General features: G+C 44.2%; 3 protein-coding genes across 5 annotated transcripts; 2 read left to right on the top strand and 1 right to left on the bottom strand.

The window, feature by feature from the left end:
* Nucleotides 1–11835: 11835 nt before the first annotated feature.
* LOC144707214 (microtubule-associated protein) lies at nt 11836–12740 on the top strand. The gene has a single exon (XM_078580353.1). It carries the CDS (start codon nt 11879–11881, stop codon nt 12605–12607), a length of 729 nt encoding a protein of 242 aa, XP_078436479.1. The 5' UTR covers nt 11836–11878; the 3' UTR covers nt 12608–12740.
* A 1409-nt stretch (nt 12741–14149) lies between these two features.
* On the bottom strand, nt 14150–15231 carry LOC144707213 (Ribosomal L18p/L5e family protein). The gene has a single exon (XM_078580352.1). The coding sequence runs from the start codon at nt 15229–15231 to the stop codon at nt 14317–14319; it is 915 nt and encodes a 304-aa protein (XP_078436478.1). The 3' UTR covers nt 14150–14316.
* An 89-nt stretch (nt 15232–15320) lies between these two features.
* Nucleotides 15321–24680, top strand: LOC144707212 (cysteine synthase). 3 transcript variants are annotated; one of them, XM_078580348.1, is made up of 11 exons: nt 15321–15460; nt 15529–15596; nt 15692–15801; nt 15903–15960; nt 17802–18065; nt 18162–18299; nt 18383–18434; nt 23848–23927; nt 24052–24111; nt 24195–24275; nt 24404–24680. In XM_078580348.1, the coding sequence occupies exons 2-11, from the start codon at nt 15552–15554 to the stop codon at nt 24494–24496; spliced, it is 981 nt and encodes a 326-aa protein (XP_078436474.1). In that variant the 5' UTR covers nt 15321–15460; nt 15529–15551; the 3' UTR covers nt 24497–24680. The 3 variants fall into 3 exon arrangements, with proteins under 3 accessions (XP_078436474.1, XP_078436475.1, XP_078436476.1); XM_078580349.1 differs by having other exon boundaries at nt 15454–15596; XM_078580350.1 differs by lacking the exons at nt 15321–15460; nt 15529–15596 and adding an exon at nt 16746–16902 and having other exon boundaries at nt 15737–15801.
* Nucleotides 24681–27899: the final 3219 nt, after the last annotated feature.

The following is a 27899-nucleotide window of genomic DNA, read 5'->3' as shown; positions in this document are numbered from 1 at the left end:
CATGTTCTGTTTCTCTCTTCCTTCCCTTGTGGCAGGCTATGACGATTTCTCAGAAATGTCACAGTTGGCATTTTATTCCGTGCTCGAAGACGGCCGACGCTTCCCGGATAGCTAGACTCTTCTTCGACAACATCTTCAAGCTACATGGAGTGCCCAAGACAATCGTCTCGGACCGAGACGTAAAATTCACTAGCTATTTCTGGAAGACATTGTGGATCCTCATGGGCACACAACTCAAGTTTTCGTCAGCCTACCATCCCCAAACGAATGGCCAGACCGAGGTTGTTAACCGCAGCCTCGGCAATTTACTGAGATCTATTGTTGGTGACAACGTTGCCACGTGGGACCAAGTCCTTCCCCGAGCGGAGTTCGCTTTCAACTATTCGGTGAATCGCACCACTGGGAGAGCTCCGTTCGAGATCATCTACGGTCAACTTCCACGACGACCCCTTGACCTCATGCCATTAGATTCACAACATAGGATCTCAGATAATGCATTAGAATTTGCCGAACAAATTAAGAGCATGCATGACATCATACATTCACGCATTTCATCCATGAATGAGCAATATAAGGCATCCGCTGATAAGGGTCGAAGGTCAATGTCATTCTCTGAGGGAGAATTAGTCTTGATAAGATTGAGGCCTGAGAGATACTCTCCAGGGGTTGCTACGAAGCTCCATGCTCGTAGTGTCGGGCCTTTCCATATAGCCCAAAAGATCAATGACAACGCCTACCTTGTGAGCATCCCGCCTACTTGGGGGATTAGTTCAACGTTTAACATCAACGATCTAATCCGATACCTACCCTCGCCACCTATCAAAGAGCCTCACAGCCACTCGAACTTTAGTAGTGACGAGAGTGAGAGTAACCCGATGTCTCCTCCCTTTCCCACCCTCGTACGGAACGAAGAGATAGAAATGGTACTGTAGGAGGTAATTCACGCTGAGGGGGAACGGGTAGGTCGCACTTTTCTAGTCCACTGCCAGGGACGGCCTTCATCCGACGACACGTGGATTTCCGAGGATGACTTACGACGACTCTGACCGGACCTGATCCACCCACTCAAGGACGTCGTGGAGCTTCACTCGCCGGAGTCGAGTTCCTCCCACCCCGGGAGGATGATGGGGAACCATCCTGTGGACGCCACGACAGGACGACTCCAGCCACGCCGAGCTGCTCGCGCCGATGCTTGCCACCTGGCATTTAAGTACTCCGCGAAAGCATCTTATCCTTGTCTTTTATTTGTTCTGTCTTTGCTTTGTTTTTGTTCTTGGATTTTACAGACTGGGCCAGTGTTTTGGGCCTCGTCCGCCTTATGTTTTCTTTTGATTGTAACCGCTAAAGAGAGGTTGAACCATGTCTCGCGACGGTTCGTCCTCTCCACGATCTCACTTGGCACCTATCCTCATTATATAAGGGGATAGCATGCCCAAGTAAGGGTTGAGGCATTTGTTGAGAAAAAAAATTCCAAAATTTTCTCCACCTTATCGTAGCTAGAGTGTAGAGAGGATTGGCTGTCCTCGCCCACGTCGAGACCACTCCGTGGTTAGAGCCTGCGCCGTCACGTCGAGATCATTCCGTGGCGACGTGTTTCAACGCCCCGTCGAGATTACTCCAGGTCGCCTAAAGATTCAAGCTTCGTCATTTTCTTAAAACCGGAAGATCCCTTCGTCAAGATCACTCCGAAGGTGCTTGGAAGGTCCAAGAAGCACCACCACCGCCTTCCATCAAGATCCTGCCAACAACATTCCAAAATTCTCCAGCGGATCAAGAAACCGTCCTCTTCTCTGAGATTTCTTGAGGCGGTTAGTTTTTGATGACTCTCAATATGTCATCAAATATTAAGAGTTTCTTGAGCATAAAAGCATCAATTGCATCCACTTAATCCATATTGGTTATCGTTCATATGCATTATTTTCCAACTTACTAACCCCACTTGATTCTTTGAATCAAGTGGATTAGAACTCACGTGTTTGATTAATAAGTTCAGATATGGATTAAGCATTCAAAGAGAAATAAAGTTGATCAAGAGGAGCTGGCAAAAATCAAGAAGAAGAAAAGCCCTAATTTCTCCATTAAGTATGTTTAAGAGAAACCTATAAATAGCCTCTTAAGGGCTCATTGTAGGTTGTCCAGAATTTCTCTCTAAGGAGGCTAGGGTTGGAGAAGAAGGATTTCTGCAGACCCTCCAAGAGCTGCTGAGCATTGGAGGTGGGAGAGAGACAAGCTGAGGCATAGCCAGGCCAAGAAGATCATCTCCTTGCCGGAAGGGCGTGACACAAGGAGGTGTGATTGTTCTGGTTTCAGTGTTTTTTCCTCTTCTCCCTTCTAAGACAATCAGGGGTTGGGCTGGAGATCATAATCTGTGTTTTCAGCATTCTCCAACGACTATTGTTCATCTATCTACTCTTGATTTTGAGTTTTACAGTAGATTGAATCGTTCTTCCTTTTGCCTTTCAAAAAAACCATGTTGTTCTTCATTGTCCAGGTGAAGTCACCTTTGGTAGCAGCTTCCAGGCAGCCAGCAACCAAGGCAACCGCCTAGGTTGCCAGCAGCCCTAGTCGCAGCTACCTAAGGGGTGGGCAGCCTAGGCTGCCAGCAGCCAAGACAGCCAGCGACCAAGGCTACAGCCTCGGTTGCCATCAGTCTAGGCAGCCAGCAGCTTGCGCTGCCAGCAGCCCAAGTTGCAGGCAGCCAAGGCCGCCAGCAGCTGACGCTGCCAGCAACCCAAGCCGCCGGCAACCAAAGCTGCCAGCAGCGTGAGCTGCGGGCAGCCAAGGTCGCCAGCTGCTCAGCCGCCAACAGCGCACACTGTTGGCAGCCAAGGCCGCCAGCAGCCCATGCCGCTAGCAGCTAGGGCCACCGGTCACCCAAGCTGCCAAGGTGACTGATTGGCACCCCTGCGCACAAGTAGCGGTCTGCGAGCAGGGTGTTTGCTCAATTTCCCCACAGAGCATAAGCAAACCGTCAGCAAAGAAATTCTCTGATGACGGTTCGGCTCAGTTGAGTTTTACCAAGATACCTCTGTGGAACCTAACTGAAGATTTGACTAAACCAATACTTTTAAAGAAATCTCGGTAGCTTTTACTGAAGAATTTTTAACAGAGTTTGATATTTGGAAATAGAAAACTGAACATACAGATTGAACTGAAAAGAACTACTACCATTTTACCTGCTCCCTGTGGATCGACACCCCACTTGCCCTAAGGCTGTGAGGTTCTAATTTTTGTTGTATAAGCTCTATCCTCACACGATTTAACTGATAAATAACCAGTAACAACACTCCAAAACTGAGTTTATCAGTTTTCAATAAACCACGTTATTGGAAGCTGTCGCCGATCACCCTCGCCATCCGCCCTACTCAGGCTGCTCAAGATCCGTCGCCGCCGTCGTCTCCACTGCACGTATCCGTGTTGCCGCCCCGCCATCCGCACTGCCCCGACCGCCCGCAAGCACCGCCCGCGCGCGCTGCTGTCGCCTCCTCTGCACGCGTCTACGCAGGTGCCCCGCCAGCTCTGCCCCCATCGCGCGCAGGCGCCCCGCCCATGCGCGCCGCCATCGACTCCCCTGCACGCATCCGCGTGGCCGCCCGCCGTCCGCTCTGCCCCGGCCGCACGCCGGCGGCCAGCCCGCGCGCCACCTTGCCTCCCTGCACGCCACCGCGTGCCCCTCGTCGTCCGGGCTGCCCGGCCGCCGCACGCAGCGCCGCTCGGCGCGCCCAGTGCCTACATCGCAGTCGCGCGCCGCCCGACGTCCGCGTGTGCACACCTCGCGCACCGCGCCACGCGACTGCCGCGATCGTCCACCTGTGAGTCACCGCTCACCTGCGTGACGCCTCCCCAACGTCGGTTCAGTACGACACTGTGGACTTTCATCAACGCGTGGACTATTGTCGAGTCAGGTACCTATTCGTCTCCCCTTCATCATTTCCAGTATTATTACCCACTACAGTGCCGTCATTTCCTATCGCTTCCTCTGTCGGGTTTTCACTATCTCGTTTATAGGATAGCCACCTCTGTCGAGGGGCAGGACTTTCTTGTGGTAAAGGGTTTCGCGTTGATCTTTAAACTTGGACACCTTTGGGCCGTAGAACGCCCCTCATTCCTTAGACGTCTTAGTTGGTCCCAAGGGTCATTGGGAGTTTAATCGGATCAATATCTCGTTTATTGAATGATGTTGACTTCCCTCCCTATTCGTGGTCATCCGCTTATTGCTCATTAAGGGAATTTCTTTCTCTCAACATTCATTCATGTTAATTATGAACCCCCTCATCGTCTTCTTGTGACGTAATACGAGCCGATCGATCCCGGCACGCTCTCGTATTACATCACACATTCTTCTCAATTTTACTTCTGTCTTCTCAGTCTTCTCTCATGTTTCACATTCTTCTTAATATTACTTCTCTCTCGTCACTCTTCTCTCAGGCTTCACATTATTCTCAATCTTGCTTCTCTCTTCTCACTCTTCTCTCATGCTTTACATTCTTCTCAATCTTATTTCTCTCTTCTCACTCTTCTCTCATGCTTCCCGATCCTCTTAGTCTCATTTCCCTCTTCACACTCTTCTCTCACGCTTCAGATTATTCTCAGTCTTATTTCTCTCTTCTCACTCTTCTTTCAAGCTTTACATTCTTCTAAAAATTATTATTTTTTCTCACTCTTCTCTCATGCTTCACATTCTTCTCAGTATCATTTATCTCTTCTTATTCTTCTTTCAGGCTTTACATTCTTCTCAATCATATTTCTCTTTTCGCACTCTTCTTTTAAGCTCTACATTCTTCTCCATTCATATTTCTCTCATCTCATTCTTCTCTCATTCTCCACATTATTCTCAATCTTTTTTCTCTCTTCTCATTTTTCTTAGTGTTATCTCTCTTTAATTTCTCTTTCCCATGCTTCCTCCTCTACGTAGTGATTGTTTATTTATATTACACTAATGTTTATTTGTTATGGAATTAGTTTATTTTACAATGTTGTTTTATTGGCTGTTTATTTATTTTACAATGCAGGGAAAAATATTAGCGGACCAAATTAGACCTCTTTTGACATTTTTTTAATATTTTACGAGGATGTTACATTTTACTCTTTCATTAAAAAACTTTCTTTGTATGTAGAAAGAGGGAGCCAGTAAAATTACACAGTCCAGTGAAGACAAGGTGTCACCCCCATCAAGATGACACTGAGCAACATCCGCAGGTAGTGGATGTAGTATGTGATAGTAGGAAATGCCTTGAAGGGCAAAGCCAAAATTCAAGGAGACCACCTAGAGCAAAAATCTTCGAGTACTTCACGCGAGTGGACAACTTGAGGTACATATTAGAAGTGTGTTGTGGTATAAACTCCGCGAACAAAGCATACTTACAACGAAGTAAAGATGGGAGTACAAATGTTTTTTGGTGACATCTACAAACAGTTCATCACAAGTGATATGATGAACTCAAAGGTATAGTGAGTTCACAATGTTCAGTTGTATAACTGTTTCCCAACATGTCTTCGACAAAACAATACTACATTAGCATCACTCCATAGGAGGAAAGCAAGAAATTCTACTGCTTGTCATTCGTAATGCACTGCCATGATCCTCTATTGACTCAATGGGACTTTGATAGACATAGCAATTCAGAGCACATGCTGACATAGATATATATGGATCTTTGGTAATTAAGGAGACCTCCAGGCTAGTGTACAATTCACTAAATGCAGCTCTTGCAAATAGGTTCACTGATTTACACTGTGCGTCCCTCATAGTGGATGCTTGTACTATTACAAAAGATTATGTCCTCATTGGGAGATTGACACAAAATAGAAGCTTCAAGAGCAGATCCTTGGCCTACAACATATTGAAGACAATCATGATGGGGAGACAATGAGCTGGCTCGTTGCTAAGGTCCTAGAAGATTTCAACCTTAAGACAAAGGAGTGATCAAAAATTTTATTACCATATATATTTATGTGTAAGATATAATATATAAATTTTCACTAACAAGCAGGTCTCTATTGTCACCACCAACAATGCTGCCAACACCATGACAATGATAAACTCTACGGCGAGAAGATTGCAGCCTATGAATATGACATTTACTGATGATCAACATTTGTCATGTGTGACACGTCTTGAACTTGATTATGCAATCGGGCCTAAAAAGCCTTCATGTGATGCCAATAGAAATATAACAGAGTGTGTGTGATAATGTTAGAGATCCAATTTACACAATATATTGATGTAGCATGACTGTCTTTGGGGAGGTAGTGGCTTGAGTTAATGAACTTGTAAAAGGTGTCTCTTGTTCACCTCAAATGAAGGCAAACTACGTCTAGATATGCAATCATCTTTGCAATGCTAAACAACAACAAAGTCGAGCTACATTGCCCAACAACGTGGAACTTGATGTACACTATGTTGTGCAGTGCCATAGATAAGTGAGAGGTTCTTGATCAAATGGCATGTGCACTCATCTCAGCGAGTGCGAAGAATTACAACATTGAGCTTTAGGAACGGGCTATGTTGGAGGATTGTCACAACATGTGAGCAGTATCTTTTGAGGATACTAACTTCATAAGTATTTCAAAGCTTGTCTGATGGCGAGGACGCCAACGCATCACCATCGGACGCATCGCCACGGTCGACCGAAGTAAACGTCTCTGCCACGGATACGCCGCCATAGCCAACCGACATCAACACTCCCGCTACGGACACGCCGCAACCGTCTCCGCTACGCACGTCTCCACGCACGCATGTCAACACTCCCGCTACAGACATGCCGCAACCGTCTCCGCTACGCACGTCTCCACGCACGCATGTCAACACTCCCGCTACAGACATGTCGCAACCGTCTCCACTATGCACGTCTCCACGCACGCACGTTCCTTCGCGCATCATGACACGTCGCCTACGGCAGATCAACAACTGCCCTTTGGCGTGACATGAAGAACATCTCGTCTTTAATTTCTCATCTTTAATTTCTCGTCTTTAATTTCTCATCTTTAATTTCTCGTCTTTAATTTCTCATCTTTAAGTTGTATTTTCTCTTTCCTCCAAGGCCTATGTGTATAGGCCATTGTTTCAAGAAACAGTTAGGCAGTCATAATTCAAGAATCGAGTTTTTGTTCAACTCTTATTGGAGGACTGCCCAAGCCTCCCTATCCCGTTTTCAACCCTACCTCGCAGCCTCCGCCACCTCCGCTGCCTCCGCTGCCGCCGCCGCCAGCACCTCGCGTCTCGTTGTCGGCCTTTCCTCCCTCTTCCCTCTCTTCCACTTCTCTCTCTCTCTCTCTTCTCGCCCTTCTAGGCCACCCTACGGCCGCCCTCCACATGCCGCCCAAGGGCCGCCCTTCCAGGCCGTCCAAGGGCCGCCCTCCCAGGCTGCCCAAGGACGCCCAAGGGCGCCCAAGGCCGCCCAAGGCCGCCCAAGGCCGCCCTCTCAGGCCACCCAAGGGCCACCCTCGTAGGCCGCCCCAAGGCTACCAGGCCCGCCCCCTTGGCCACCCTCCACATGCCGCCCCAGGGCCGCCCATCCAGGCCGCCCTCCTAGGCCGCCCCAGGGCACCCTCCCAGGCCGCCCTCCTAGGCCACCCAAGGGCACCCTCCCAGGCTGCCCAGGGGCCGCCCTCCCAGGTCGTCCCAAGGCTACCAGGGCCGCCCCCTTGGCCGCCTAAGGGCGCCCAAGGCTGCCTCTTGGGCGCCCTCCCAGGCTGCCAAGGGGCCACCCTCCCAAGCCGCCCCAAGGCTACCAGGGCCGCCCCTTTGGCCACCCTCCACAGGCCGCCCAAGGGCCGCCCATCCAGGCCATCCAAGGGCCGCCCTCCCTGGCCGCCCAAGGGTGCCCAAGGCCGCCCCTTGGCCGCCCTCTCTAACCGTCCTTGGACCGCTCCGGGACTGATCTTGGACCATTTGCTCTCTGCCAGGGCCACACAACGCCTGGAACGCCCAGATCCTTCTTCGTCCAGAGGGCCACGCAACGCCCGAATTCGCCAAGTCTCGCCTCGGTCGGAATTTCCCGAATCCTCGTCACGCACTAAGGTGTTGAGGTACGCCTGAACTCTTTGGTGTCGAAGTGTTCTCCGTTCAGTATTTCCTCGAGAAGTTTCCACTGCCGTCAGAATTAGATTTCATTTGGATTTCCCACTTCCTCCCTCTCTTTCTAGTGTTTCTTCGTAACGCGAATTCGGGTATTGATTTCGGTGCTTAGGCATCGTCGCGGTGGGGGAAGACAGTACTCCCGCCCTCGATAAGGATCGGAGCTGCACCACCAGCTTTTCATCGATTTTAAAGACCGAATTCGATCGTGTGGATTTCTGTGGACTGTTTTATCCCCCCATACCCTAACCTTCCATTGTCGTTCATCCATCTGTAACCTTTTCCCGTTATCCCTGCCGTCCATTCCTTAGTCGCCCTACATCACTAATCGCCCAATCCTTAGTCGTCCTGCGTCATTGTCACCGCAACCATGGTTCTTGTCGTGATCAAGATTACAGAGAATCACATCAATGATGTACTCGATTGATCCAAAAATGTTGTTATTTTTTTCGTATTGGAGATTTCACCAAACTCACATAGGGAATTCATTTGGTGATGCATGTGAGGCCATGAAGCATGAGTTTGACAAATATGACACTATCATACGCATGAATGAATACAAGGTATCAATAATGTGCCTTGATCCATCAACGAAGGTAGCTCTTATTGAGTCTCAAAGCCTTGAAGACTCCATTATGTACCTGCAATCTTGTCTCCATAGTTCACTTAATCATGGTAATGACCATCCCACTCCAATGGAAGCACAAGTGTCCGAAGGTAGTCACTAGCATACTCCCTCAATTTCTAAGACGATAAAGGAGGCCAAAGCTAGCTTCAACTCCAAACTAAAAGCATGACTCATGCAAGATCTGGATGCCTACATCAATGAGCTTTTCATTGGAGAGAATGAAGACCTTTCAAATGGCGGATGTTCACCAGTGTATGAGCTTATCCACATCTTGCAAAGTTGGTGCCTCTCTATGCCGGCAACAAGTACAACGGCAAAGTGGCTCTTTTCAGTGGGTTGTACATTGTGACACATCAAAGATCACTCCTAGATTTGGAGAGTATTGAGCTGTTGTATGTGTTACACTATTGGATGCAATCGACAATGTCATCCAGCGATGAAAATCATGTCTCTTCGTCTAAAAATATGAACAAGGAAATTATTAATTTAATAACTTCTTAATATTTGTATTTAAATATAACTCCACTTATCTTGGTTATTGTAGTGTCCTTCCACAAGCCAAGCCTAAACATTGAGATTCAACAGAAGTCATATACCCAATAAGTTATTAGCTATTTGACCTTTTATTTTATTTTATTTGGTGTTTAATGTGTCTTTGATTATGAAGCTTTAATAACTTTATGTCAAAATTTTAATTTCCATTATAATTAGTCTACTATCTGTGGACATTGTTTCCCTCATCGCGGGTCATCGTCTTCACCGAATTTCGTTCCCATCCTTAGTGTTGGTTTCTAGAAGCATGGATATAGATGAATAACTTGAACGATTTGCTACATAAGATTTTGATGGAATAATAATGACGTCAAGATGATTTATTAGATCCTTGAGCGAGATGAGTCGAGCTACTCATATGTGCAGCCTCTAGACTTATCCACGCAGTCCATGGCATGTCGAATCTCCTCCTTCGCCTTGATGAGGTTTGCTCACCCTCCGTCGTCGTTACATTATCTCGATTGCATCGAGAGTGGTGGAGCTATGGAGAGAAGGGATAAGAATGGGAAGGCCTTGAACAATTCTGGCATGGGTGAATTTCATTCAAAGCCTTCCCCTATTTATACTAAGAGTGTATTTTTCATAAAACCCCCCAAAACTTAAATATATCTTCCGACGTTCGAAATACCATTTGCATATGACCTTCTATGCCCAAGTATCATTCTAGTTAATAACTCTTGTGGCCTTGTAAACTTTATCGGCATTTTAAATTAATTAACTATATTATCATTTATATTAATCAATGTTGGATCGATTTAACTTGTCAATAGGTCAAGTCTTCAACATGTGGGGTGCCAAGCTACGCCTCATGATTTAGATGATATAGAGGAGTGTGTATCTACTCATTCATAGAACATGTTCATCATCAGTTATTGAGTATGTGTTGTTACTTATCCACTTGAGGCTCTTAAGATGACTTAGAGTATGGTCAATTGTCAAACACTCACTAGTCATCCGTGTGAGAACTATTGAGTTCAAAAATCGTCGAAGAACTCTTCTTCGATATTTTAATACCTTTGCCAAGTGGTTTCCATGAATTGTCTCCCTTATACCGATGATAGATGATCCCATCTTGACTACTGAATCGTCTTTGGGAACTTCTTGATGCATCGAATTAAGAATATTTAGAATCCCATGATTAGAGACTTGTATGTCACAGTCAAAGTACAATTATCCATCAATAATGTCTTTGGTGTCTTAGGTCTAAGAACCACTTACACAACTGTGACATATGAGCGAGGCTGCGGGATTGGCCATACTCATCATATGAGTGAGGCTATATAATATTATGCTATTAGGATGCTTCGATGTCCTTCTTTAGTATCCTTCAAATATAAATATTTAGAAAATATGCTTCTAGGCTAATGATCTCTGTATTATAATCTCATCATAATTTAGTAAGTCTGATTATGTATTTATGAAGTTTATTATAAACATCATATGTGCTTTATAATGAAATGTTATATTAAAGAACATGAAACGAGACATGGAATGTGTGATTGGCTTGCCAGCCACATATATTTCTATTACTATATGGTCATCATCCTCGTCCTTGGTGGTCGCTGTCCCTATCCTTCACAGTCATTGTCCCTGTCATCAGCAGCCATTGTCCATGTCCTTGCCCTTTTCGGTTGCTGTCCTCATCCCCATCCTCGGCCATCGCCATCCCCGTTCTTGGTAGTTGTAGTCCATGTCCTTTATGGTAGCCGTCCCCATCCTTCGTGGTTGTTGTCTCCATCCTCTACATTCGTAGTCCTTGTCCGCAGCGATCGCCATCCTCGTCCTCTTCAGTTGCCGCCCCATCCTCCATGGTCACCATCCTCGTCCTCGGGAGTCGTCCTTCACCATCAGCCTTGTCCTTGATAGTTGTCCTTCCCATATTCAATAGTTAGGGTTCTTGTCATCATGGGTCATTGCTCCCATCTTGAATACCTTATATATTTTTTAATAGATAATTTTGTCATCCATAAACGTCATTAGTCATCCTTGACATTCGTTATGTCACATCTGTCATTAGTTATCTGTCATAGATGACAGACAACCGAACACAATTCGTTCAGTCATGTGTCCATGACTCCAAACAATGATGGATGACGCTTTTCAAACAGATGGAACACAGTTCATCATCCATCCAACAAGCCTTTAAAAATCCATCACAGCTGTCATCCAAAACAACCAGCCCGTCATGTCACGCGTTCAATACCCTCCGTCACCGTAATGTCATCTGTCGCCAATATTTCATCACATCATAAGTGGCATCATATATGAAATCTCAAAGTGGACTCAAATTCTGTTTTTCAGTCGCCTACACAAGTAATTTATCATATATATGTTTTTTTGTATAAGCGATAAAGCTCTAGGGTTGGCAAAATAATACTGATAAATCTATTTCCGGAAAGTCATTTAATCTTTTATCTAAATTCGAATTTGAATTTATTATCACGGCGGTTTCCCGCGCTGTCATCGTTCCGGCGACTACAGTTTTGGCGCCAAAAAAGCGCGCCAAAACCGACTTTCCCGCCCAATCCTCAGACCCTATAAATACTTTCCTTCTCCCCCGATCTCTGCAATCGTCGTCGTCGATCTCGCGAAGAGGAAGAGCTCGAGAGTTGGAGAAGATGGTGGTGGCGCTTGGGCCCGGGCGGTTCTATGGCAGCGCGCTGCCCAGGCCGCGCTACTACGAAGACGTGAAGTTCAACGACGAGCGCGTCGACGCTCCTCCGACAGTGCTCGATCCGCTCCTCGACTGGGCGCGCGAGGCGCATTGGTCCATGGGAGGGCTCAGCTTCCAGCGCCATAGACTCCAAGGTCGAATCGAAGGATCGATCAAGAAGCTGCGCGCTCAAGCGGAGAAGGCCGCGAGAAATAAGGTCAGCAGCACCGCAAAGAAGATCGAACCGGAGAGTGGAGCCAAGAGAAAGATCGACGCCGTGATCGAGGAGTTGAAAGATTTTGAGGAGGTTATGGAAGTAGAAGCTCTTGAAGTCGAAGCTGCTCCTTCAACTCCTCGGCCGCGGCGGAGGCGGCGTCTTCTCGACATCGGCCAAAATAGCTCCGGAGATCGGGACGATTCGGTGATGCTCAAGGACAGAGCGAGAACGCCGGAGGTTATGTCGATCCGGCCCTTGCGCAGAAGCGCGAGGAAGTTGGGGGATGAGTTCGATAGGCTGGCCGGTGTATCAAGCCGTGGTGGCGTTTCTGTCGGTCTTCAATCTAACCCTTCTCCGTTTCGTCATCGCTCTCGGGAGTCGAAGGCGGGAGAAGCTTCAGCGTCGGAGCCCGTGGTAGTGTTTCATCGCACCTCTCCTCGGCTCCGCCGTCTGGTTCGAAGGTCAGCCTCTCCGTAGGCAAGTATACCAAGAATTTGGGAGTTTGAACGACTATTCGTCTTGACAAGGTATCTATTCTAGATTCAATGTTCATTTGAAACTTCTCGTGAAGCTCTTAGTACATGAATCAGAAGTCATTTTTTCTTAAAAATTACAAGTCATTATATCTGATAGGTTCCTTCTCATAGTTTATTTTTCATGCCATAGGGCACATTCAGTGTGTTCATTTAAAGCAATGGAAGTAGAATGTTATTTCCATTTCTTATTCGATTTCTTCCTAAACAATAATACGTAAATTATAATTCTCTTAAGCCAATTGGTCGGCAGGTTTGTGAACCACTTGTGATTTCACATTCTTGATTGGGCTAGTAAAAAAGGTGACCAATGTGTACGATATCGTGACCATAATGTCAAGGAAAACGATGCATTTTGTCTAATTGGCAACATGAAAATGCAAGCAAATTTAGACAATTTGCTAATAATGTTAAAACACAGAGCTTCACACAAAATATCACTATCAAAATATGGGATCTTAGTAGAATCTTGGTCAATCAAGAGGCAGAAATAATAAGTTTTCAATGTAGATATGTTCTCAATTTGGACGCATAGCTAGTTAATGTGAATAGAAATGTTAAGAAAATTTTAAATTTGTCAACCCGTTGGTTAAAATGTTTCTCAGATAATACCCTTACTGCAAGCTGACTTTTCAAATTCAAGATACTTGTCATGGAACTCATCATGGGACTTCCTGATACTTGTCTTATTGTATCGAGTATACTCATACAAAGTTTTTTTAATTGATGATTGCAAAAAATATATGGCCCTTTTCTCTTAAAAGGAAAAGTGATTCATAAACCACATCAATTGAATTTCAAAATGAATGGAAATTAATTTTTCTATCAGAGTCAAGTATCTTCACTCGTTGAAAATCTTTTCATGTTTACGTTTCTCATTGAGCCTTTTGAAACTATCTATATAAAAACCTCGAAAATTTAAAAACGCAAACAATCTTAAACATGTTTCTTGTACAAAGAAATCGATATGTGGTCTGAAAAATAAACCTGGATCGTGGTTTACTTCATGTCTTCAGACTCTTGGTTTTTTAATATCAAATATAGATACATATTTACTTTCAAAATCTCATTATACAAAGCCTATCTTTTTTTTTTATTCACGTTGATGAATTATTGATCCTGTGTCAAAATTATAATAAGAATTTAGATTTGGCACCTCAATTATAATAAGAAGTTACAATAGCAGATCTTGGACCAGCACATTATTTTATAGGAATTTAATTAATTGCACATCAAAAAAGATAATATTATACACCTTAATTTGCTATCGTCAAACACTCCCATACTAACGACAAAAGGCAGGTTGTAAACTGCACGCATAAAGGCTAATTTACACATGATTATTCTAGCTAAGAACACATGAATTGGGAAGTAAAAAATTTCCAATGAGTGCATGTCTACATGTAATTTTCCTACTTCAAAAAAGTTTTCATCTTTGAAGAATCTTTTAACTTCCAACTACACATGATTGTTCTAGCTAAGAATACGTGAATTGGGAAGTAAAAAATTTCAAATAAAAGCATGTTTACATGCAATTTTCCTACTTCAGATAAGTTATCATCTTTGATGAATCTTCAGACTTCCAACTACACATGATTGTTCTAGCTAAGATCGGAAGAGTTCTGGCCTACCGATGTTGGCGACGACCTCGGGTTAGGGGAAGAATCTTCGTCCTTTCAATGATTTTCTCTGTTTGATCTTGATCTTCACATCAATTCCAGAATCCACGATCGATTGCAGAACAATCTGGAGTTTTCCTTCGATCTTTTCCCCTTTCCTCGGCGTATATACCACGTTGTGGATGTCATCGGACAATGCTCGCTGTGCAAGCGCCGCTCCGACGGCAGCGCAGGCCGCCGTGTTCTTCCTCGACGATAGATCGAATTTCATATCTTTGGAGATCGAATGTGCGACAGAAACCACCTTGCTGGTTGATCTGTGGATGATACAAGCACGAACAGATCCCTTAGAGATGAAGATATCGAGGCAGAATGGAAAATGGTAGGCGTTCGTCAACTGATTGAAGGTCGGAATCCTCTCCCTTTTGCAATTTTCCGCTGCTGAAATGGTTGACGAGGAGGAATTCTCTTCGGATCGAGAGTTTTTTGGGGGTTTTCTCTGATCCTCGACGATTTCCTTCTTCTTCGACTTGCTCTTCTGCCGGTTGAATAGGCTGATGCTGCATTCCTCGTTTTCCATCGAATCCCTATCCAGCTTGTAGATCAGTCCTTTCCGCAGTCGCAGATCCTCGATTTGATCAAAATCGAACGCATCGTAGCGGCAATCAACGTGCAAGACGGATTCTTCCACGGAATCTCTGCTCGGACGAAGGAAATCTGCTTGAGCGAGCGCGGAACTGAGCTTCCATGCTTCATCGTCGACGATCTCCAATCGAAATCCGCCACCGCCATGGATTCGACCTTCGGAACGATCTACAGAGAAATGGCGGTGTGGATCGAGGCGAATCGGCAGAAAATCATACGATAATCGCCAACGAGCGATGAATTCTACGAAGCGGGCCAAGTTCCGGCGCCGCGGGAACGAAGACGACGCCAAGAATCCCGCCATAGCCCCGATCTGAAGGTCATTCTTCTACATTTAATCATCGAGCCGTATCATCCGTCGATTCAATCGCACCAGATGGACGGACGAAGTTTCTCCATCGAAATGGATCAAATCTATATCAACGAGTCCGAAAACTTGTAAAAATTGTCTCCGGAAAATGATGATAAATTGAAGATCAGTCGACTTTCACATCTTCTCCCGACGGATTATTTCCTGATCGGAGAAGGGAGAGGTGAGATGCAGCGGATCTCTACTCTCGTTTCAAGCGGTTTTAAAAGGTTTTGATTGCGTTCTATGCAGAAAAAAGCGCCAAATCTAGAGCGATGGGGGAATCTAAAGAACAGAGAATCGCGAAGGATATCACAGAGGTTCGATTGAGGATGCTGTTCTTCGAGTTCTTCCGTTTTGCTTGTCGGAAAACCGCTGTTCCTGATCTTCTTCCGTTCCCTTTCGATCTTCACAGCTGATCGGCAACACTCCGCTGGTTTATCTGAACAATGTTGTGGACGGTTGTGTGGCAAAGATCGCGGCCAAGCTTGAGATGATGGAACCGTGCTCGAGCGTCAAGGATCGGTGAACTTTTTTCCAAAATTTTCGATTCTTCTCTTGTGTTCTATCTTTTTCTTCCGATCTTACGAACTGAGAATTCCTCCGGGGTTGATGATTTCTCTCAGGATCGGGTACAGCATGATCGTTGATGCCGAGGAGAAGGGATTAATCTCGCCGGGGAAGGTTTGCCAACTGATTTTCTCCTCCAATGTTCTTGTTTCCACTAGGATTTTGTTTCGATGAAGAAGATGACGAGTGGATTATGGATGATGATACTGATTAAAGCACAATCATCATCTTCGTCCATCTGTTGATTGGAAATCAGTTCTCATTTTTTGTCATTCGTTCAAGTCGAACTTGACTATGATTGATTCGTCATGAGCATCATCCTCATCAATCCGTCCATGGCCAAAGGATGAATTTTCATCATCTGCCAATCCTAATCTCTAATCTCAGCCGATAAGAACCTTGTTGTGGGCTCGTACCAAGTAGGCAGGGATCGACCAGGGATGAGCTTCCTGAAGACGTGGACAATGGACGGGACGGGACGAAGATCGTCCTGTCCAACGTCCGGAATCAGTCCAGGGATGCGGGTGGGATGGTTTTTTCGTCCGAGTGGATGCAAACCGTCCCGTCTGTTCGTCTCGGGACGAATTTCTGTCCCGGTTTTTGTCCAACCTTGCAGATGCAACTGTTTTTTCGTCCTGGGACGAAAAAACCATCTCGTCCGCGTCCCTGCACTATAACGGTTGATGATTGTGGTGACGATGACAAAAGTATGATGACACTGACAAAAGTATCGTCTTCATCTTCATCGTCATCCATCTGTTGATGAAAAAATTCGTCTTCGTCGTCGTCATTCATTCAAGTCAATGGCCAAAGAATGAATTTGTCATCATCTACCAACCGTAGCTTCGGCAATTTCTAAACTCTTCCTGGGAAGGTGAGTGATAAGAAGCTTGATGTAGGTTCATATCTTGAAGGGGAAAAGAGGAGATGTGAGGTAGATGTTCCTGGGAATGATCGGAGAGGTTGAACAGAGGAGGCAGGGATTGACCAGGGACGAGCCGCCTGAAGACGCGGTGAGGGGTTGACGATGACAAATGGATGATGACACCGACAAAAGTATGATCATCTTCTTCATCCATCTGTTGATGAAAACTTCGTCTTCGTCGTCATCATTCGTTCAAAGTCAAACATGACTATGATGAATTTGTTGGCGAAGAGATGAATTGCTAGACTCCTTTCTTTCTTTCTTGTGTGATGTGAGCTCAACTATAGACGTGGTATTTCTGTTCTTTTTGTGCGAATTGTTTGTTCTGTACGGTTTTCCGAACAGAACAAAAACGAATTCAAACAGAACATCGCACAGACCCCTGCACGGTTCTTTTGTTCGCTTTGTGCGAATTTTGTTCTAGTTTCGTGCGAACGTGTGAATTTGTGCGAACGTGCGAATTTTGTTCGTTTTTGGAAAAAAAAGAACAGAACAAAGAACAAGGCCCTGTGCAGTTCTTTTGTGCGAACAAAACAGAACAACCATGTCTATGGATGATGACATCGACAAAAGTATCATCTTCTTCTTCATCCATCTGTTGATGAAAACTTCGTCTTCGTCGTCATCATTCGTTCAAAGTCAAACATGACTATGATGAATTCGTTGGCGAAGAGATGAATCGCTTAGACTTCTTTTTTTTCCTTTCTTGTGTGATGTGAGCTCAACTATAGACGTGGTCTTTCTGTTTTTTTTGTGTGAATTTGCGCGGATTCGAACAGAACATTGCACAGACCCGTGTGCGGTTCTTTTGTTCGCTCTGTGCGAATTTTGTTCTAGTTTCATGCAAACGTGCGAATTTGTGCGAAGGTGCGAATTTTGTACCATTTTGGAAAAAAAAAGAACAGAACCAAGAACAAGGCCCTGTGCAGTTCTTTTGTGCGAATTTTTTGTTCGTTTAAAACGAACAGAAAAGAACAACCATGTTTACTCAACTATGCTTTTTTTTTCTTCTGCTGCTTTTTTCTTTCAGAGCGTACTAATTGAGCCCACCAGCGGAAATACGGGCATTGGACTGGCCTTTATGGCCGCAGCAAAAGGATACAAACTGATGATCACCATGCCAGCATCCATGAGCCTTGAGAGAAGAATCATTCTAAAGGCTTTCGGGGCGGAACTGGTTTTAACAGACCCGTCTCTGGGCATGAAAGGCGCTGTGCAGAAAGCCGAAGAATTGGCTGCCAAGACCCCAAACTCTTACATTCTTCAGCAGTTTGAGAATCCTTCAAATCCCAAGGTGCTTGCTATTATCCTCCTATGAACCATCTATCCTGGTTTATTTCTCTTTCTTGTCTGATTTTTCTGGCCATTTCTCTCTCTCTCTGTACTGTAGATTCACTATGAGACGACGGGGCCAGAGATCTGGAAAGCTTCTTCAGGAAAGATTGATGCTTTTGTTTCTGGGATTGGAACCGGAGGAACAATCACAGGAACAGGGAGATATCTCAAGGAGCAGAACCCAGAAATAAAGGTTTCTGACGATTTTTTTTTCTTGGTTTTTCCTGTTGAGGAAAACCTTTGGCCTGATATTTGAATTTCCCTTTTTTGGCAAAGTTGTATGGCGTGGAGCCCATGGAGAGCCCAGTTCTCTCAGGGGGGAGGCCAGGTCTCGTTTCTAATCTATCTCTACCTTTCATAAATGCTCTCTCGGATTTGATGGAAAATTTAAAAAAAACGGGAAGAAAATAAGGGGGTGGAGAGGAAGCATCAAGAACATAAAAAAATGGGAGTCTATTTTTTGAAGCATTAGAAAGCTCACTTCTTTTTGTTAAAACGGACAAAACAGAGGGCAAACAGAGAGAGAATGATGAGAGGAAGAGAGCTCCTGCACTGGGCGGCACCTTTGGAGAAGAAACAAAAGGCAGAATACTTTGTTTTTTTCTGAGGCTAGGGTTTTTTGGGGCCCTTTAAAGAGTCCCCAATACAGTCTCCCACGTGTGAGCCACTTAAGTAGGCTCACACGTGGGAAGTTCATTAAATGGGGTCCCACGTGTGACCATTTAATGAAGAGTCACACGTGGGAGCCTTCAGCGAGAGATGTAAGGAGTTCTCCGTAGTGGGCCACTTATATAACGTGGCCCACTTACAATGGAGATAGAGATATGAGAGAGAGAGATTCTGCATGGGCTCAGTTCAACACCTCCCCGCAAGCTAGGTGTGGATGTTGACCATGCCTAGCTTGGACACCAGCAATTGAAATCTTGGACCCGGCAGCGACTTGGTGAAGATATCAGCTTTTTGACCTGCAGATGGGACAAATGTAGGTCTGATAGTTCCGCGGTCAATATTCTCTGTCAGGTAGTGCCGATTCAACGCCATATGCTTGGTTCTGTCATGCTGAACGGGATTCTTTGCTATGGCCAGTGCGGACTGATTATCACAATACAGTCTGACTCCGGTGTTGTCATACAGACCAATGTCCTCAAGTAGGTGTTTCAGCCACCGACACTCTGAAACACCCTGCTTCAGGGCACGTAATTCTGCCTCTGCACTTGACAGAGATACTTCTTTCTGTTTCTTGCTCCTCCACGTAATAAGACTTCCGCCTAAGAAAGTGCAGTAACCTGAAGTAGATCGACTATCAACCACTGACCCTGCCCAGTCAGAATCTGTATAAGCTTCCAGAGATAGACCCCCTTCCCGTGTGAAAAGGAGTCCCTGCCCGACGGTAAATTTCAAATAAGCAAGAATACGGTATGCTGCACGTAAATGGATTTCATGGGGCTCGCTCATGAACTGACTCAGCAAACTGACTGCATACGATATGTCGGGCCTCGTGTGATTGAGATAGATCAGTTTCCCAATCAGTCTCTGATATGAAGTTCTATCCACTGCTGCTCCATCATCGCCTTTTCCAATCTTCACATTCACGTCGAGAGGAGTAGAAGCCGGCTTGCACCCCAACTGTCCTGTCTCTTGGAGTAGATTGAGGGTGTATTTATGTTGGCTGAGAGATATTCCATCTTTAGAGTATGCCACTTCAATTCCCAAGAAATATTTCAGTTGACCGAGTTCTTTCATATCAAACTGTCTTGACAAAGATGCAGTCAATTGACAAATTTCCTCACTGTCTTCTCCAGTAACCAATATATCATCAACATACACCAACAAAACAGTGACTTTTCCCGTCGTTCCCTTCTTGATGAATAATGCATGATCCGCTCTGGCCTGGTGGTAATTCAGTTCAACCATCGCTTTTGTAAATCGCCCAAACCAAGCTCTGGGGGACTGTTTCAACCCATACAGCGCCTTCTTCAGCCGGCATACTTGATTTGTCTTGTCCGTCAGTATATATCCTGGAGGAAGTTGCATATAAACCTCTTCTTCTAGCTCTCCGTGAAGGAAAGCATTTTTCACATCAAATTGGAGAATGTCCCAATTACACTTAGCAGCAAGAGCAATTAAGACTCGTACTGTGTTAAATTTAGCCACTGGGGCAAAGGTCTCACCATAGTCAATACCTTCCGTCTGGGTATACCCTTTAGCAACTAGTCTGGCTTTCAGTCTTTCGAGTGTTCCATCTGATAAGAATTTCGGGGTGAATATCCAGCGGCATCCAACTGCTCTCTTCCCCTTGGGGAGTGTCACAATCTCCCAAGTCTCATTCTTCAGAAGGGCAGCCATCTCTTCATCCATGGCTGCCTTCCATCCCGGGTTTTGAAGGGCTTCTTCAATCTTATTTGGATATGAATATCTCCCAGCTGAGATAGAAAACTCTTATAGCGGTCACTTAACTTCTCATATTTAACATATTGACCAATAGGATACTTAGCCTTGGCTCGGCAGGCTCGTACCCCCTTTCTAAGGGCTATAACAGATCGTCCTCCATTGCATTAATTCCCTGACTGTTGACAGAATCTTCAGATTGTCCTGCTAGTTCTCCTTGATTCACCTCTGCCTCTGCATCAACTTCAACTTGACTGTCCAGTTCGGGCTGCTCACCCTCCTCCATCACAGGTTGACTTGCTGGGTCTTCATCATTGAAACTTTCCTCAGATACTTCTCCAATTGGCGGATTTTCAGGTGGCTGAGCCTGGTTTGAAGTCAATGGAGAGACTGGGAAGGCTCCCACGTGACGAGGAAATGCAAAGTCTGTCAAATCTTGATCAGCGGGAGGAATTTGAGTTGAGCTTTCCTTCTGAAAGTAAAATTCATATTCTTGGAATACAGCATTGGCAGAAACGAAAAATTTCTGTGATGGGGGATGATAGCATCTATACACCTTTTTGGTGCCGGAATAACCCACAAACACACAACGAAGCCCTCTTGGATCCAATTTTCCCAAGGTCTGATGAATATAACTTACACACCCAAATACACGGGCAGGAATTCCAGAAAACAATCGAACCTTTGGAAAGAATTCTTTCAGCCGATTCAGAGGACTCTCATAATCTATTATCCTCATAGGTATCCGATTTATGAGATGAGCCGCAGTTAAAACCGCTTCTCCCCAATATTTCTTCTGTAGATTCCCTTGAAACAGCAGTGTCCTGGCGGTCGCGAGTGTGTACCCCAGACGTCTTTCAGCTAGGCCATTTTGCTGAGGGGTATTCACACAAGACGTTTCATGTATGATACCCCTGTCTAAGAAATATGACCTGACTCCGGAATTGAGAAATTCTGTCCCGTTGTCAGATCTGAACCGTTTAATCCTCTTCCCAAATTGGTTCTCAACCATTTTACAGAATTCCACGATCACATTTGGAGCCTCTTTCTTGGACTTCAGCAAGTGTAACCACATAGTTTGACTATGATCGTCAATGAACACTATAAAATACCGACATCCAGTTAAACTCTCCACCGAACACGGTCCCCACAAGTCACTATGAATGCAGTCAAACGGAGAATGGAATCGATCATCCAAAGATTTAAACGAGGTTCTTCGAAGTTTTGCCATATGACATGCTTCACAAAACAGATCCTTAACAAAAATCCTCCGAAACATAGAGGGGTAGCAAGTCTTAAGAAGATCAAAAGGGGGGTGTCCCATCTGCTGATGAAGACGAATCACCCTCTCCTCCTTGGAACTTGTCCGCTGTGACACCAAGCACTGCCGGGTACCGCCATCCAGGAGGAGCAAGCCGCCTTCCCGTCTAAAGGATGAAATCCTCTTCCCGGAGACCTTGTCACATAAAAAACACTCATCACTGTCTAGAATAAACCTCCAACCATAATCGTCAACGACTTTTTGTATAGATATCAAGTTAGCTCTTAGGTCCTCCACATGCAGGACGTCTCTGAGTCGGCCAAGTGAATGGAACAGTACTCTTCCAACCCCCTTCACTGATAATGATCCTCCTCCAGCTGTCTGAACTCGGTGTAAGGCCTCAGCAGAGGAATATTGGTTGAACAATGACTCGTTTGGGGACATATGATCAGTGGCTCCGGTATCTGCGATCCATTCATTAGGTAAGGAGTTACCTGATTTCACAAGGGCAGTGGAGCTGAATTTCTCTTGCACCTCTTCGACTTCGGGACTCGTCACGGCAGGTCCAGAATTTTGTGGTTGCGATGCTACCACAAGAGCCTTCTTACCTGAATTCTGGTTTTTCCAAGCTAATTTCCAGCAATTCTCCTTGGTATGGCGACGCTTCTTGCAGTAATTGCAGAAGAGGGCGTCCCGACTGTCTTCACCGTCGCCTCCCACTGCTGGACTTGGCTGAGTTGGACGTGTTGTCCAATTCCCAGTGGGATTCGTCCGACTCTCAGGCCTCTTAGTAAGCAGCGCAGCGGAATTCTGCACCTGAGAGTCTGGAGTAACCCCGAACCTGCTCTCTGCTTGCAGGATGGCGCTGATGGCTTCTTCCAGTGATGGAAGCTTCTCTCGGTGAAGGAGTTGGATTCTCACTGACTCAAAGATAGAATTCAGACCCATAAGAAATGTAAAGATTCGCGGTTTCAAGATATATTGGCGTTCCACGGACTGTGGATTCTGTACTGGCCATAGGTGATCGATTTCTCTCCAAAGTGCTTTCAGCCGAGATGAATATTGACGGACATTTTCCCCACCTTGGCGTGCCATCGTCTCTTGTACTTTTAGCTCGTAAATGCGCCAGTCATGTGACTGCTCTGATGTGTATCGTTGGATCTCGTCCCACAATTCTTTTACTGTATCACAGTAAAGAAAGTCCCTCCTCATCTCGGGAGTCATAGATCTCAGCATCCAACCCAAGATAAGGGACTCCTCGGCCTTCCACTTCGTGAAATCTGCATCTGCTGGGGTTCTGGGCTGATCAGTAAGATGATCTCCCAGAAAACAGCCATACACAGTAAGAGTGACCATTTTTGACCACTCAAACATGTTTCCCCCATCAAACTTAACTTCTGCAGGGGGAAACACAACTGCTGCTCTTCCAACCTCTGGAGTTTGAACAGCAACTGATCCACTTGTTTCCCCAGTTCTAACTCCAGTGTTTTCTTGAACCAATCCAGGAGTACCCTGGTTCGAACTTTCATCTCCTAGGCTTGCCATTCTCCAGACTCAGTGGAGATGCACTCACAGGATAGAGTGCTCTGATACCATGTTAAAACGGACAAAACGTAGGGCAAACAGAGGGCAAACAGAGAGAGAATGATGAGAGGAAGAGAGCTCCTGCACTGGGCGGCACCTTTGGAGAAGAAACAAAAGGCAGAATACTTTGTTTTTTTCTGAGGCTAGGGTTTTTTGGGGCCCTTTAAAGAGTCCCCAATACAGTCTCCCACGTGTGAGCCACTTAAGTAGGCTCACACGTGGGAAGTTCATTAAATGGGGTCCCACGTGTGACCATTTAATGAAGAGTCACACGTGGGAGCCTTCAGCGAGAGATGTAAGGAGTTCTCCGTAGTGGGCCACTTATATAACGTGGCCCACTTACAATGGAGATAGAGATATGAGAGAGAGAGATTCTGCATGGGCTCAGTTCAACACTTAAAAAATTTAAGTACCCTTTAACGTTGGATTTTTATTTTGAACATTAAAAGGGACGATCACCTGACGAGTTGGTGACCCTCTCATTTTCATGGTGGATTTTTTTCTCCAGGTCCTCACAAGATCCAGGGTATCGGCGCCGGTTTTGTCCCTGGTGTGTTGGAGGTGGGCCTCATCGATGAAGTGATCCAGGTAACCGTTCATTCCATTTAATATCTTTCTCAAAATATGTTGGTCAAATTGTACATTTGCCATTAAAAGTTACAGCGGATAACATCTAGGACCCTGATTGACGATCCCTTCCTTTTGGTCCCAGATCTCGAGCGAGGAATCCATTGAAACAGCAAAGCAGCTGGCCTTAAAGGAAGGTTTGCTGGTGCGTCTCTTCTTCCTTCTTAGTTCAATAAACCAATAAAAATATTTTCACCTATAATGTCAACTATGAGTGACTGTTTGCAGGTCGGCATATCATCGGGAGCGGCTGCCGCAGCTGCCATTAAGATCGCAAAGAGGCCCGAAAATGAAGGGAAACTCATAGTCGTAAGATATGATCTTATTTTTTTATTAGGACTATTATTTAAAGGGTGTTAAAAAAAAAAAAAAAGTCGTCTGTAAAATGCCTTGTGAAACTCAAACTCCGGCCTCTGAGGTTTGTTGCTGTGCGGCAGGTCATATTTCCCAGCTTTGGGGAGCGTTATCTTTCCTCGGTGCTTTTTCAGTCTGCGAGGAACGAAGTGGAGAACATGGTCTTTGAGCCTTGAAGTGAGTTTTCATTCTCTGAGAATAAGATTTGACCACATCTCACCGCCCAGAGAAGTGATGGAACATAAATTAAGCTGATCTATTTCTCTCTCATTTTTTGTTGGATCAAAATAACCTGCAATGATCTGGCACTCTCTCAGTGTAACTTTAGCTCAGGTTATTTCATTATGTTGGAAGTCCTTCCATGCAGTTTTTATTACTATGAGGGTGGTGATAGGATCCTTGAGAGGATCCTCAACCTATCTAGGGGTAGTTTCGTCATGTAGCCCATGGGGGCAATTCAGTCATTTGGCAAATATGTATTTCCTTTAAATACTGATGCCCTCCCTTTAGGAGGGCAGCCAAGAAGAAGTAGATTGAAGAAAGGTCTTCTTGTCTCCCCTCTCCTCGTCTAGGTCTGGTCTCCCTCAACGATCCCCCTCTCTTGTGATCTTCTCTACTTCACCGCGTCTTCAGGCGGCTCGTCCTCGGCCGATCCCTACCCCCCTTTGCTCGGCCTCCTCTCCGATCTTTCCCATTTCACCTTTCTACCCCGGGAACTTCTACCTCGCCTCGCCCTCTACCGTCCCTCTGATACGAGCCTAGATCCAGGTTCGTATCAGGTGGGAAACCTCTTGTGGAAATGAATCTTTTGGGTATAGTTTTGTTTACTTCTCTTCATCTGTGCGACATGACAAATAAAGCTGCCTTCAATATTTCCTAAATAAGGGAATGAATCGATATTAAGTTTCGCAAAACACAAGCTCTATCATCCTAAACTGAGTTGATCATTTGTGTTTTCCTATGGTTGTAATGATACACTCTGCACACATCCTACTGATTTTTAAGCGCTTTTTTCAATTGAAACTCCAGCAACAGAAGGTGTTATAACTTCTGAATTTATGGTTACACAACACAAAGTCATCTGCGAGTTACATCTAAATGACTACACATAGTGAATTAATGAGATTCATGTCTGTTTTTCCTCTAGAGGAGTTAACATCGATTAGTGTAGTTATGATTACAGTATCATAAAATTTCGGACCCCGAGTTAGGATGACCTATTTATGAGTTAGTCAAAGTGTTGTATTTAATATGATTAGCAGAAGGGTGTTAGATGACTGAGAGGGGGCACATTAAAATTTTCAAAACTATCTAATAATTCACCATAAAGTCTCATATTCTTGCCAACCAACGACGATATTTTTTGAATACCTACATTTAATACATTCTTTTAATCAGGTATATTTTGTATTCGTTTTCTACAAAACAAAATAATAAATCATCTAGTTTAGGGTGGCCACTACCGTCTTTGTCTCAGAGAAGTTGGGATATGGCTTACTTTATTTTCTTAGTTAAGTTTTAGATATTGTAATCTTCAAATGTTCTTGCCTGTCACGATAGTCTAGTATGCATCTTCTCCAAAATACCCCATCCTTGATGCTCTCAAAATTACTCTTCATTGAATTCACTTGGTGATCTCATGGCTCCTGGAGGATGTATCAATTATTTGCCCCAGTCCTCGAACCTCCATGACAACTGAGGTTGGATGTTGCAACAGTTGAAGAAGACCAAAAATAATCCATAAAGATACAGAGACATGAAAGACATACATTTTTTGCTAAATCTAGTGGCACCTGGATTGAAATAAACATAAATATGTATACAAAATGCTGAATGATATAATATATATAATGCATATAATGTCAACCACTCAGAATGCCAAACATGGACAATGCTAAAAGTAGTTCAGTAAGGTTCTGCAAGAAAAACAATTTACCAACTTGGGAAAAAGGATCATTATTCTGAAAGAGAAGCCAATGAACCAACAACTTTGCAATGACGGGTTATTTAATATGTAAGCTTGGACTTGTAAGTCAATTTCACGTGCCTTATTTCTATGGGCATCCATAGATCTTCTAATCATCAATTCAGGGGTTTCTAATCATCAAGCCAACATGAATTCTAACCATCAATTTACGAGTTGAGATCAAATATTTATGTCTATATATGTCTGCCTCCATTATTTGTCCTTGAAAGTACCTGCTGATAGGCTGGCTAATCATTTCTGCCTTTCAATGTACTCATAGAATCACCCTTTCTTTAAACCTTTTTACTGATTGAATTACTTACATATATGAAGTTAATGTCACTTGATAAGTAAGATCTAAGGAGGGAGAGGGATATGGAAAGGAAGAGGTAGTCATTGCTAGTAATAATGATTTGTTACAATCCATAGGTTCATAAGAATCAATGTCCTCAGTCTAGTGAGAATCATTCTATTTGTTAAGTGTATATAATGAAGATTCTCAGGTTTAGATGAACTGGAAGAACTCTGCTGTCCTCTTCGAACCGCAGGAGATGATTACCCATCATATATCTCACCAACATTACTTGGTTCTAAGGGGTATCTTGCTCTAGGCAGGTTCAGATAAATTAAAATACACTATTCAGAGAAGGCATTAGGAGTTTGATCTTAAAAATAACTTTATTTCAGAACCTTTGCTATGTGCCTTTCTCACTCTTGTGAGTTTAGGAGCGACATGACTTCATCAGGGGAAAAGAGAGTCGAAAACACTTCATCTTAATATCTAAATATCGATTGATCTTGATCTTTATTGTTACTAAGTGAATTCAGATTCAAATGAACAATGTTACAAATCAAGTCAATGATTTATCAGAAATGGAAGTAAATGCTAATCTTAGTTCTATACGTAGAAGGTTTTTTTATGAAGGTTCTAAGGTTATTAGGAAAATCCAGTCACACTTTTTAGGATCAAGAAAAAAATATGAAATGTTGCAAAGCCACAATGAAGTAAAAAAGGCCGGTGCCATTACTAAGAAGGACAGGGAAGCTATGATTTGATCTTTCATGAGACTATGCTCAGTTTGATGGTATTAATTCCAATTCTTGGTCTCAAGAAGCTTATCTCTTCAAGCTTATAATTTTTTTATCTAAACACAAACACAAACTGATAAATGTATTTGTGGATCAGGAAAGCCGCTATGATTCAAGTAAAAGAGGGATCAAATTTTATCCAAATAATGCTTTTGTTCAGAATCTTAAAGTTTGATGACCAAAATTATGAAATAAAAGAGATAAGGGCATTTTTTCAAAAAACCATATTTGGGCTGATTCATTGTACAGCTTGTGTTAAGTTGGGAACAATTTTCTTGGGTGCATCAGATTTTATGCCAACCACACAAAAAGAAATTTGTGAAACTAGTCCATGGAACTTTTCCTCATAATGATAAATTAGTACTAATTGGTGAAATAGGTTCTTTTGGAATCAATTTTTAACCATCTTCTAGAGGTTCTAAAAATATGAGACATCCCAGTACATCAAGATCATTTTGACGCTGCTCAAATGTCATGGAATTATGTTTAAATTGCATTAAAAGTATATTCTTTGTAGAAGTGGT

This window comes from Wolffia australiana, chromosome 8 (genome assembly GCF_029677425.1).
Source record: "Wolffia australiana isolate 7733 chromosome 8, ASM2967742v1".
NCBI classification, from domain to species: domain Eukaryota; kingdom Viridiplantae; phylum Streptophyta; class Magnoliopsida; order Alismatales; family Araceae; genus Wolffia; species Wolffia australiana.
Note: the sequence above shows the minus strand (reverse complement) of the source record. Positions and strands in the feature narration are given on the sequence as shown.

Coding starts and splice junctions, on each gene's coding strand:
- LOC144707212 (XM_078580348.1), top strand. CDS start 15,552: ATGGGGGAATCTAAAGAACAGAGAATCGCGAAGGATATCACAGAG. Junction 15,961..17,801: donor GATTAATCTCGCCGGGGAAG/GTTTGCCAACTG, acceptor TTTTTCTTTCAG/AGCGTACTAATTGAGCCCAC. Junction 24,112..24,194: donor CCTTAAAGGAAGGTTTGCTG/GTGCGTCTCTTC, acceptor GACTGTTTGCAG/GTCGGCATATCATCGGGAGC.
- LOC144707213 (XM_078580352.1), bottom strand. CDS start 15,231: ATGGCGGGATTCTTGGCGTCGTCTTCGTTCCCGCGGCGCCGGAACTTG.
- LOC144707214 (XM_078580353.1), top strand. CDS start 11,879: ATGGTGGTGGCGCTTGGGCCCGGGCGGTTCTATGGCAGCGCGCTGCCC.